The sequence below is a fragment of the Prionailurus viverrinus genome, unplaced genomic scaffold (genome assembly GCF_022837055.1).
Source record: "Prionailurus viverrinus isolate Anna unplaced genomic scaffold, UM_Priviv_1.0 scaffold_35, whole genome shotgun sequence".
NCBI classification, from domain to species: domain Eukaryota; kingdom Metazoa; phylum Chordata; class Mammalia; order Carnivora; family Felidae; genus Prionailurus; species Prionailurus viverrinus.
Window position 1 is genome coordinate 5805169 of NW_025927605.1, and position 12643 is coordinate 5817811.

Genomic DNA, 12643 nt, shown 5'->3' on the forward strand with positions numbered 1-12643 from the left:
GACAATAACTAGACTCAGACACAACAGGGCTTGTGGTGCTTCTGGGAGCCATGAGAAGGGGGGAGACCAGCCCAAGACATACAGAGGACAAGTGCAGGATCCTGTCTTAGCCCTTGCTCCGCCCTGCCTCATCTGCGTCCCCTCCCCGGGCATCACCATTTGCTCCCCCAAGCCTCAGTGGGGTGGCAAGGCAGAGCTCTGCCCCTGCTCCCTACACCCGTCTGCGTGTTTCTACAAGGACACTTTTCCTGGGGCCCCCTTCTGAACGTGCCCCTGCATTCACCCCTTGGCTGTCCAACCCAGCCGCACTTTCCCTGACCATCCTCTGCCCTCTGACCCTCACCCTCATCTTAGAAGCTCAGGGGCCTCCTGATTCTCCTGCTGGGAATGGAACATCCTAGAAAGACAGGGATTCTAGGATCCATTCCTGTTTGGTCCGGAAACGCAGCCCATCGCTTCGGAAGGGCATGTGCCATCCCAGGAGCATTTGCTGAAGCTGCCTCATCCTCCACTGAGCATATCCGCCCAGGCAAGCAGGAGCGAAACGCCCAGGGGGACATGGCCTCGGCCTGGAGTGGCTGCTTACGTGCTGGATCAGCGTCTCCACGATCTTATAGCGATCAGGCATGTGGGTCACCATGTCCGCCATGTTGTCCTCAGACGTCCTCACCAGCGTCGGCCCGAAGACCAGGGCCAGGTTCCTGGGCTCCATCTGGGCAGGGGAGGAAAGCAGGTCAGCATCAACACTCCATGAGCTCTGACCTCCAGTCCCCCAGACCTCCCTCACCCCAGGCCCCTCAGGCCCAAGGCCCATCCTGAGCTATGCCTGGCTTAGGGGATGGACACCTCCTTGCTGGGTAAGGCAATGCCTCACAAGTAGAGTACAGGCCAGATTTCAGCCTCGCTCATCCCCAGGCCTAGCAGCCGAGAGCAGTGCCCAGCCTGCTCACCCATACCGTGCTAACAGTGACAGATGCCAGAATAGGGACCTGCTGGAGGTTCTAAGGGTATTTTAAAACTGGGAGCATTCCTATAGCTCCATTCATTTTTGCAGAACCAGAAAATACAGAGGTCTGATTAGAAAAACACAATATGGCATGAGAGACTGGTTTAGTCTGTAGAGTGAGCAACGCTTGATTTTAAGGTTATGAGTTCGAGCCCCATGTTGGGTGTAGAGATTACTTAAAATATTTTTTAAAAAAGGAAAAAAAAAAAAAGAAAGAAAGAAAGAAAGAAAAATGCAATGCAAGGGATTTGAGCTAAATCCGAGGATAGATTTCCATCAGACACAGAGGGACTGTGGCTCTCTGCCTCTGCGAGACCCTTCAGAAACTCCGGAGATGGCTCTCCGGGGAAGAAGCACTGGCTGGCATGGAAGGGTGGGGTGGGGACAGAGTGACTACGGAGGAGGGTGTGCCTAGAGGGCCTAGAGTCTAGAATATGCTGAAAGGACCCTATATGCCTCCTTCCCCCACATTCCACGCCAGAGTCCCCCCACCTTGTTTTTCTCCGAGTGGTCAGCAATGGTCTTCAGATGGCCCACGAGGAATTTGAGAGTCTCATAGTAGTGTCCTGGGAGATCCCGGATCTGGGCGGGAGCGAGAAGGGGCATGGGGCTGTGATGGCCTCCCCATCTCCCCAGCACACCCCACAGGGGCTCCCACCGCCATACCTCTGGAGTCTGGAAACCACCCTCTAGCCAGCCCCCTTGGAGAGATGGAGAAACGGAGGCCCAGAGCGGAGAAGGGCATCTCCAAGGTCACAGAGGGCAGTGGCGGCACTGGGCTCCAGGCCTCCCCGCCGGAGGCGGGGGGGGGGGGGGGGGGGGGGGGGGGCGGGGGGGTGCTCTCCAGGCCCAGTGTGCCTTTTGCCCGAGGGCATCTCTCTTTCCTTACCAGCTTCCGGAGCGTCTTCATCCGCTCCCTCGAGTCTTCAATGCGATTGGCCTCAATGAAGTCGTTGTATTTGTCTAGAACACAGTGAAGACTCTTTAGAGAGGTGGGAGGCAGTCCCTTCTCCCACTCTTATGGTGCTTCCAAGCTGAGGAGGCCCAGGCTGCTCCAGCTCAGCGTCGGCGGGGGGGGGCGGGGGGGGGGCGGTGTCGGGTGGGGGGTGCTCCATGACCTTGTGTCTATGTGACCAAACCCACTACAGCTGCACTCAGGGGCGCACCGGACCTGGGGCAGCCCAGGTGTGTTTGGGGAGAAGCAGGACCTGAGCTGCACGTGGATACTGGAAAAGAGGTCCTCGTCCCAGGCTCCGGGACAAGGACACCACAAGGTCAGAAGAGGTTACCTAGAAAGAGGGAGGGGCCCTTTCAGCCTCCAGACGCCCACCCCACCTGTGTCAAAATGCCCCCCAACTCCCTTCAGAAGAAGTGCATGGGGAACTTTAAAACATGGGAACAGGCTAAGTTTATTCTGAAACTCATCTGACGAGTAGATGCATAAGGAGAGCGGAGAACAGTCTGTAAAGGAAGAATCACGAGGGAGGGCTTGTCCTATCCGATACTGAAACGCGCTAAAAAGATAGCATAGCTTCAGCAGCCTGGGCCTCACGGAGGAGGCTGGCCAAGGACAAGGACACAGAAAGGAGGGGAACAGGCCACGTGGATCTTTACTATGTGATAAAGGCAGCGTTTCAAATCAGTGCGGAAGGATGGAGGGGTCAATAAATGTCCCTGGGACAATTAGCTATCTTGTTGGGGGAACAAAAATCCATTTCCGGCCCACATAATAATACACAAACATGTGTGATTGCATTAGAGAGCCAAATGTCAAAGTTGCTAAAATCTTGGGAAAACCAAGAAGACGTCTTTACAGCCATAAGGCCTTCCTAAACACGAGATGCAAGATCCATTAAAGATGAACAGCTTTGACTACACTTAATTGTTTTCAATTTCTGCCCTGAACAGTTAATAGGCAAACGGCAGACCGAGAGCAAATCTCCGCAAAAACTAGCAAAGGGTTAATACCCATAATACACAAGAGCTCGTCTCGTACAAATCGATACCAAAAAAGACAAACAGCCCAATAGGAAAATGGGCACACAGTCTGAACAGGAAATGAGAGGAAACAGAAAAGGCCAATAAACTAATGAAAAGATAGTTAATTTCCCTAATAATGAAAGAAATGAAAATGAAAACATAATGAGATGACATTTCCCTCAACCAATTAAGAGAAGTCTAATAAAATGCTGATAACATCTAGGGTGGATGGGGCCAATTCTCTCCTATGCTGTTGGTCAGAGTATGAACTAGGGCCTTCTTCTCAGAGGGCAGCTTGACATTAGCTTTCAAAAATGTTGACCAGGACTTTGACCTGGAAATTCTACAGTCTAGGAACCCACCTCTAGGACACCGATCCGGGCATGTAGGGACACCTTCAAGGAAAGTCATTGCAACGCGTTTTGTAAGAGCTAAAATTTGAACACAACCTGAATATCCATCAATAGGGGAGTGATTAGGCAAATTATAGTCTATTCCGACTACGAACTACCAGGTGGTTGATTTAAAAGAAGAACGGGGTAGAGCTCTTTGTACAGACACGAATGAATCTCAGAATGACAAGCCTCCTTTTGTTAAGAACCCCCACCCCCCCACCTCCAGGGGTGTGCTGAATCCTGCTCACACCGGCTCCTGAGGGCCAAAGGTGTTCATCTCTCTTCTGACTCCACGTTGGTGGCAGCTTATCGGTAGCTTGAAATAAGGCGCAGTAGGAGTAATTGTACCATGGAGACTACCGATCAAGGCTTTTTTCCCTTGAGAGCCAGATGGCAAACATTTGCCAGCACGCAGGCAAACTCACCCAACTCTAGACCCTATCTATGCATGGTTGTCTCCGTCACAGGTGTAAGAGGGTCTGGGAAACAAACAGATCAGCGAACGGTCAAGAGCTGGGCTCTGGAGCCGGACGCCTGGGGCTGAATCCTGGCTCTGACACTGACAACGTGCGTGACCTTGGGCAAATGATTTAACCCCAGTTTCCTCATCTGTACAATGGAGATAATAGTACCTACTCCATGGAGTTGTTGCAGTCAAATGCTCTACCCCTGAGCTATACCCCCTCCATGGAGTTGTTGTAGGGAGCAGTACTTGGCACACAGCAAATGCTCAGAAAGGGTCAGGATAGTCTCCAGGGATGGGGACTAGGAGAGTGACAGGCACCTTCGGGTGTTCTTTATTTGCATCTATACTAAGTTTGTTACAAGCCCATGTTTCTCTTGTATTGAAACAAAAACCCAGGTGCCTGGGTGGCTCAAGGGGTTAAGCCTCAACTTTGGCTCAGGTCACGAGCTCGCGGTTTGTGAGTTCGAGCCCCATGTCGGGTTCTATGCTGACAGCTGGGAGCCTGGAGTCTGCTTTAGATTCTGTGTCTCCCTCTCTCTCTCTCTCTGCCCCTCCCCTGCTCTCTCTCAAAAAAAATAAACACTGGGGCACCTGGTTGGCTCAGTTAGGCATCCGACTTTGGCTTGGGTCATGATCTCACTGTTCCTGAGTTCAAGCCCCACGTCAGGCTCTGTGCTGACAGCTCAGAGCCTAGAGCCTGCTCTGGATTCTGTACCTGCCTCTCTCTCTCTCTCTGCCCCTCCCCTGCTCACACTCTGTCTCTCAAAAATAAATGTTAAAACAATTAAATAAATAAATAAGCATTAAAAAACAACAACAACAAAAACCCAATGAGTAAAGCCAACAAACCCAATAAAACGAAGTGGTCAGAGTGCAGCACAGACAGGTGTCCCTCCTCCTCCCGTCCTCCACTTCCACCCCCACTCACCGTCGGTGAAAAGAGGCTCAGGCAGTTTTCGGAAGAAGGACTTGAGTAGACTGCTGATCACATTGAGGTCCTGCCAGCGCTGGGGAGAGGGCGAAGACGTCAGGTCCCAGGCAGGCCCAGCGGGGTACACAAACCCCACCCCCTCCCCCCCAGGCCCAGCCCAGGTGCCCACGCCTCCATGCTAGTCTAGCCCGGCCCGGCCCTCCCTGGGGTACACCCACACCAAGCTCTGCCCCGACCAGGGAATCTCCGGCCTAAGGAGACTCATCAGGGTGGTGGCAGCAGAACAGCGCCCAGCTAGGTCCTGGCCCCCTGACCAGCTGGCCCCGACCCCTCCCTGCTCCAGCAAGCCCAGTGAGCTCCCGCATTTGCCCACCCACAGCAAGTACTAGGTACCTTCTTTGGTGCAAGCACTATGGGACGGAAGTGAGGGAAACCTCCTTGGTGGTTGGACCTCCTCGGACCTACTAACACTCAATCCTGCCTCCCAGGGCTCCCCATTTAGTGGAGAGCCACCCTTGGACCCCCTCTCCTTATCCATGACATAGCAGTCATTCATGCCTGGCACCTGCCTATCTCAGGCCTTTTGCACATGCCAATTCCCTCCCCTAGAAGTTTCCTCCCTTGCCCTTCACAGGCCAGCCTCCTCATCCTACCCAAATGCCATCTCTGCAGAGACGCCTTCCCGGACAGTCACAGCTAACACAGCCACCAATGCCCCTGCCCCTTCATCTGTACAACAGCCCTGACCTTGTTTCTTCCATGGCACTTACCACACTTTGTCACCGTTGTATGCATTTTTTTCCTTCCCTGCCTACCTGCCTGGCAGGACTGTCTGTCCTGTCCTGTCTGCCCTGTCCCCCACTGTGCTCCTATCACCTAGTGAGCTCAGTTAGCCTGGCACCTATATACCCTAAGTGAGTAGTTCTCAACAGGGGCAGAATCACACCCCCAGGGACAGAACCCCCTTGGTTTCCACAACACCAGAGTCTGGGGATGCTTTTAAACTTTCTGTGATACACAGGACACCTTCCCACAACAAAGAATTATTCTGCAAGGCATCAAGATTGAGAAACCTGGGTTTTTTTTTTTTTAATGTTTACTTATTTTTGAGAGAGAGAGAGAGAGAGAGAGAGAGAGAGAGAGAGAGAGAGTGCAGGGGAAGGGCAGAGAGAAAGGGACACAGAATCTGAAGCAGGCTCCAGGCTCCAGGCTCCAAGCTGTCAGCACAGAGCCCGATGCGGGGCTCAAATTCACAAACTGCAAGATCATGACCTAAGCCAAAGTCAGACGCTTAAACAACTGAGCCACCCAGGTACCCCAAGAAACCCTGTTTTAAATAAATGGATGGTTGGGGCGCCTGGGTGGCTCAGTTGGTTAAGCATCGACTTCAGCTCGGGTCTGATCTGTTTGTGGGTTCAAGCCCCACATCGGGTTCCGTGCTGACAGCTCAGAGCCTGGAGCCTGCTTCGGATTCTGTGTCTCCCTCTCTCTCTAACCATCCCCTGCTCACAATCTGTCTCTCTCTCTCAAAAATAAACAAACATTAAAAAAAAAATTTTTTTTTAAATAAATGGATTGTTGAATGCAAGAATGAATGAAGCATGGCCGGTCACTATCCCTTGTGTCCACGAGGGGGCACCACCACCCCGTGCAAAGTCCAGGGTAACAGCCTTGACCGGAAGGGCTCAGAGTAACTCAGGCCCGGAAAACAAGGTAACACTTTCCACAAAGACACGCAGCTCCACAACACACACACTCAGTACAATGGCCCCACACCATCCCACGAACAATACCCTCCCCCTCAGGTTCATCAGGAGTTACGGTCACCCTACCCACAGCACTTAACTTCCAGCAATCCCCAAGACAGAGGACAGGACTGGTGTCTGAGACAAAACTACACGCCCAGCACACTCTGGGCCCTGACTTGGGTCCGCTGCCCCCCCAGCCCCGGCCATGCTTCTCCCTGGCTAAGCCCCAGCGAATGTGCTTTTGGGCATATCCACCCCAAGCCAGCACAGGGCCCGCCCACCTCCTGGCTGTTCTCATCTCCCAGCTGCCAAACCCAAGGCTTCTGGACCCCTCCCACGTGCACACTCATCCCCAGCCTCACCTGAGCCCCCCCTCTCCTCTGTCCCACACGGAGCCTGGCCCTTCACTCCTGCTGCCCACCCTCTGCCCACACAGCAGTTTCCTCCATCGTCCCACTCTGTGCCCCAACGCCACCGTGTCCATCCTCCAGTGCACTCTTGGGGACTGCCTGTTTGTGCCATCACCCCAAATCCGGGGGGGGGGGGCCTGCCTGACACATCTTCCCTCTCAGGCCCTACTCCCCAGTTTCTGCCAGAGAGATACCACCAGCCCCCAGCTCAAATGTTGGCTCCTCCCTGCACCCCCCTTCCTCCCTCTCATGTGGTCAACTCCTAGAGCTGCTCCCATCTTCCTTATTCCCCTGGGGCCACCGTGTCCTCCTGGCCCCTGGCACTTCCCACATGTCAGCAATTTCTCCCTTGGATGCCCCGCTCTGGGCCTCCCTCATTTGTATCCGTCAGACTTAAGCTAAAGCAGACTCCACTCTGATTTATGCCTCCCCAGCTGAAGAACCACTGAAGGCTCCTTATTGTCCCTACTGTCAAGATCAAAGACTTCAGTGGAGCCATCAAAAGCCCTCCACCTCCTGCCCCGGGCCTCATCCTCCCCCCTGGCAAGCCCAGGAAGGAGGAATGAAATGGGCCTGTTCTCTGTCTCGACACTCAGACCCTTCTCTGGGATTTTGGAAAATGCCATCGTTCCCAGCCTGGACTGCCTTCTTGTCCACCTGCCCCCTCCCATTCACGCTTCAAAGATTCAAACACTCAAGTCTACCACCTGCTCCGGCCCTCGGCATCTTCTCCTTCCTCGTCGCACAATCTGGCCCTTGGTGAGAGAGCAGCCTTCTCCCTTGGCCACTGTCCCACACGTACTTATCTTCTCTCCCCATGTTTTCCCCAAGGGCAGGAAGACGGTCAGGTATCACATAAAGCTTCACTAAATATGTGACTCATGGGACTTCATTGCCCAGATTCCTGGTTTTCCAAAAATCTTTTTCAGCAGAGCCCCTTTTTGCCAGACAGAATCATACGTGAAAACCCAATATGAAAAAACAAAAAAATGACATTAAAAACAGAACAAAGCAGATTTCTCTAGTTTGAGCAAAGACCGGGGTTCCTGACCTGCTCCCAGCCTCCCACAGCTTTTTGGGGGAATACAGTTTGAGAAACACTGACCCTGCTGCACATTCTTTTTTTTTCACATTAAAATATCTCTTTGTTGGGGCGCCTGGGTGGCGCAGTCGGTTAAGCGTCCGACTTCAGCCAGGTCACGATCTCGCGGTCCGTGAGTTCGAGCCCCGCGTCAGGCTCTGGGCTGATGGCTTGGAGCCTGTTTCCGATTCTGTGTCTCCCTCTCTCTCTGCCCCTCCCCCGTTCATGCTCTGTCTCTCTCTGTCCCAAAAATAAATAAACGTTGAAAAAAAAATTTAAAATATCTCTTTGGGGGGCCCCTGGGTGGCTCAGTCAGTTAATCCTCTGAGTTTGGCTCAGGTCACGATCTTGTGGATCTTGTGTGAGTTTGAGCCCCGCGTCGGGCTCTGTGTTGACAGCTCAGAGCCTGGAGCCTGCTCTGGATTCTGTGTCTCCCTCCCTCTTTGCCTCTCCCCCATTTGCGTCCTGTCTCTTTCTCTCTCTAAAAATAAATAAAACATTAAAAAAATTTTTTTTAAATTCTTTTAATATATATTTTTTGAGGGGACGCCTAGGTGGCTCCTTCAGTTAAACGTCTGGCTCTTGGTTTTGGCTCAGGTCATGATCTCATGGTTTGTAGATTCAAGCCCCACGTTGGGCTCTGTGCTGACAGGGCAGAGCCTGCTTGGGATTCTTTCTCTCTGCTCCTCCCCTGCTCATGCTCGCTCTCTCTCAAAATAAATACTTTAAAAAACATATATTTCTTTAGTTTTTTTCCAGCTTTACTGAGATATAACTGACATTTTTTTTTAAGTGAGTTTTTTGTTTTTTTTTTTTTTACAGGAAGTGGAACTTATTGGTGGGCATGAATAGGGAGGGACAGCGCCAAGGTTCTCATGAATGCAGAACCCAGCAGTTGTCCAAGGGGCCACGATTAGGGATGTATTTGACCCCCAGCCATCTGGGATGAGCCGCTTTTTGGCCACCACGTCTACAAATTCATCCGCAATAAACTGAGTAAAGCCCCACTTCTTGGGAATGTGGATCTTCTGGCGGCCAGGGAACTTGAACTTGGCCCTATGTAGGGCCTCGATCACAGACTCCTTGTTCTGCAACTTGGTACAGATGGACATGATGACTTGGCCGATGCAGACCTTGGCCACCGTGACCGGGGGCTTTCCAAAGGTGCCCCGTCCCCCCATACCGCATACCCGTCTGGAGCCTAGACCGGAGACAGCATGAGGCCAAACCTCAATGTCCACTGGGAAAGGCTGTCCCCAAGGTCCCTTAGGGCAGCCTATACAATCAACAGGCTGCATATACCACCAAGGAGGCTGCTGTTTGCAGCTGCGGCACCCTGGGTCCCCGTGGGGAAAGAGCACAGTCGGCTTAACCGGCTGCTGAACCTGCTGCAAACTTTTAAGTGTGGCTGTCAGACTGCTTCACGAGCCGGCTTTGTCTCATCTGACCGGCCCCTCCTCTTCCCACGTTGCAACCATTCAAAGTCCTGGCTGCTCCAGAAAATACCACAGGCTCCCCTTCTAAGCCAGGGGTCTGCGGAGCACAGCCTGCGGGTCAAGTCCAGCCTGCGGCCTGGTTTTGTGTGGCCCTGGAGCTAAGAACGGTTTTCACGTGTTTAAAGGACTGAAGAAAAAGAAAGAGGAAGAGGAGGAGACCGCGTGGTAACCAGCACCTAAAACATCTGCTACCTGGTCCTTTACAGAGAAGGTGAGTCGACTGTTGGCAAACCTTCAGGGCCCGCCCCTTTGCCCAGGCCATTCCCTCGGCCCGGAATGCCCTAGCCCGGCTTTCACCGGCTTTTAATGAACTCTACTCATCCTCAAGGCCCCCAAACTATTGCCTGCGAGCCTCTGCCTCAAGGCTCCCTAGCCACGACTGCACCTGTCAGGCCTCAGTTGGGGGGGATGCCCATCCCCGGGCCTGGCCCGCAAGGACAGGTCCCGTCTCACCCCTCTTCGTGCCCCGGCCCGCTGCCAGGCACGCTGCAGGGTACAAGGAACACGACAGACACACACGCCACCTTGGCCCCTCCCCGCCTCCACAGACTCCCCGGCTGCACCCACCTCATCCTGTAGGTTGATGTCCCCGGGCCCACGGTTGAGCTGCTCCTGCAGGCTGGACACCACTGCATTGTTACCAGGCACTCGGTAAATGCCTGTGGACTCCAGACCCCGTGCCTCCACGATGCGACAGCACGCAGCCACGATCAAGGGGACCCGCTGCAGACAGGCAGGGCAGACGTGTTAGGAAGGTAAAAGGCAGGATTCCCCACCGGTGAGCCAGAAGAGGGGGGAAGGCCAAGACGGGAGCGGTACACGGCCGGAGCTGCTGCCCGGGGGCCCCATGCAGGGGAACAGAAAGCCCTCACCATCTCCGGGCACCAGAGCCTCACCATGGTGGGCACGGGAGCACTGACTGGAGGGTGGGGATTCCGGGCTCTGCCTCAGTTCTGCTGTTCCCTCCCTGGGCTCTGCCCCCCGACAACCCCCACAACCGCGGTGTCTCTAAGATGAGGCGGAGAGCTGGTTCCAAAGTCCCTCACAGCTCTGACCCTCTGTGCCTTGGTCTGCCCCCTTCTCTGCCTGTCCTGGGGTACGGCGGGGGCTCACCTGGTTCTCTATGGCTGGTTGGCACTCCTCCAGACGGACCCCAAACGCCCTAGGAGCTGCCTTCTTGTTCTTCTTGATGATGTTGATGCCCCATGGGGTTTTGGGAGTGGCAGCACTGTCATCTGGGGTTGGAGAAGGCAGACAAAGTCAGGGTGAGCGGGGGGCGGGGGCGGCCGGGGAGGGGCAGCAGCCACATTTGGTCACACACACCCACCCATGTTTGGACATGTGGGGACTCCATCAGAAAGGCAACTGGAATGCCGAGGGCTGATGGGAAATTATATCCTGAGAGAAGGCCTCAGAGATGAGGGGGTTTATTCCTGAGGAGTCAGCCCTCGGAGGAAAGTAAGGACTTCTATATGGCCTCGAGGGCTAAAACAACAAGGTGGGGGTCGCAGATTCTGATACAACCAAAGAAAGAACTTTCTAATAGTCAAAACTGTATAAAGAGGGAAAAGGCCGCCTCCAGAGAGCATGAGCCTCCTGCTCCTGAAGGGACACAGGCAGGGACTTGGAGAACACCCAGCTGGGATGTCACGGAGGAAAATCAGGTTCCAGGCCCTTCCAGCCCTAAGACTCTGGAAGCCCCTAGACCCTCACAGGCATACACACACAGACTGACATACCAGGATAATCTTGGCACACATCCAGCCCAACACATGCACACACACACACACACACACACAAGCCTTTGGCTCCCATGTAGACCCACAGAACTGACCCCCACCCTCCCACATGTGCACACACACATACTGCCCCCTTAGCAGCCACCTTCCTACCCTTGCTCCCTGCGGACTGGTCCTGAGTCCTGAAGCCACGTGCGGTACTCTGTTTGAGGAACTCAGACTTGAGGCCCCCCAGGCCACGAGAGACTTTGGGGGAGGAGTCAGCTTTGGGCCCAGAGCTATGGCTGTGTAGGAAAAGGAGGAGAGGAAAAGTCTTCATCTGGGGTCACCCAACATGCCACCTGCCCCAGCCTCCTACCACTTTAGACCTCCCCTCCAGCCCTGACAAATCCCTCCTTGTCCTTCTGGGGACTGGAGGCTCTGCCTACCCACCCACCCACCCCCACCCCCATAGAGGGTGATTCAGAGGCTGCCTCGGGCCCAGAGGTGGGCCAGGAGGATGACCTCTGTCTGGAGTGCCCCCCGCCTCACGGTCAAGACTATTCATGAGAGCTGGACCTCACCTTACTTTGCGATAATCATTAAGCTTCTTGCTGATCAGAGCTTGGTTGGCACAGCCGGGGTCCTGGAGGAAAGGAAAGAGAAAGCAGACCCCCTCAGTGCCCACAGCCAGCCAACTCAGGCCTCATCCCTGGCCCCTGCCTCGGCTTCGCCAGCTGGAGGGCTCCGACCCTGGAGCGAGAAAGACCAGGGCTGGACTCCCGAGCACCCCCTCACCAGCTGTGTGACCTAGGTAATCCACTGGCCTCTCTGAGCCTCAGTCTCCTCCACAGTAACAAAGAAGATAACATGGCAACCTCACGGTTGGGCTGCAGAATTGTGCATGTAACACTCATCACATTCCTGGCCAGGCACAGAGGAGATGCCCCTAGGACTGGCAGCCCTGGCAATAATGGAAGTCACGTGGGACCCCCTGACTGTACCCTGCTGGGGACAGCCCAGCCAGGCCCCCCAGAACAGGGCCACACATTCCAGGTACCTTCCTCCCTACAGTAAGGAAAGACAATGTCCTGAGGGGAGCAGAGCCTGGTTCAGCCAAAGGATGTGTCTCTGGTCAGTAAGAGGGTCTGTGGCCCAGAGGCCAGGTGCTGGCACCCCTCTCCCCCTGGCCCAGCATCCTCATGGCAGAGACCAGCCCTGGAGCTCAGGACCCCCACAGAGCTGTGTGCACGTGAGCAAAAGCACCTCGGTGCAAGCCCCTGCTGGAGGGGGGAGGGCAAGTGAAACAGAAACTTCAGCCCTGGCTCTGGGTGTGCAGCTGCAGCTGCCCAAGAGGGGGCGCCATTGAGAAACTACCCTGAAATCCCTGCCAAAGCCTTTGGCTCAACCAG

General features: G+C 54.4%; 1 protein-coding gene and 1 non-coding gene across 6 annotated transcripts in view; both read right to left on the reverse strand.

Annotated features, from left to right (window-relative positions):
- ARHGAP23 (Rho GTPase activating protein 23) overlaps nt 1–12643 on the reverse strand; it is a 72456-nt gene that overhangs the window by 14527 nt on the left and 45286 nt on the right. For all 5 annotated transcript variants that reach the window (XM_047845575.1, XM_047845576.1, XM_047845574.1 and 2 more), the window contains 8 exons: nt 11816–11877; nt 11406–11536; nt 10627–10748; nt 10081–10236; nt 4776–4854; nt 1896–1969; nt 1499–1588; nt 587–712 (listed from right to left, as the gene is read on the reverse strand). In XM_047845575.1, the coding sequence (XP_047701531.1) occupies nt 587–712; nt 1499–1588; nt 1896–1969; nt 4776–4854; nt 10081–10236; nt 10627–10748; nt 11406–11536; nt 11816–11877 (840 nt within the window). The remainder of the gene's footprint in view (nt 1–586; nt 713–1498; nt 1589–1895; nt 1970–4775; nt 4855–10080; nt 10237–10626; nt 10749–11405; nt 11537–11815; nt 11878–12643) is intronic.
- Nucleotides 9266–9399, reverse strand: LOC125158735 (small nucleolar RNA SNORA70). The gene has a single exon (XR_007149468.1). It is a non-coding gene; the product is annotated as a small nucleolar RNA SNORA70 (small nucleolar RNA).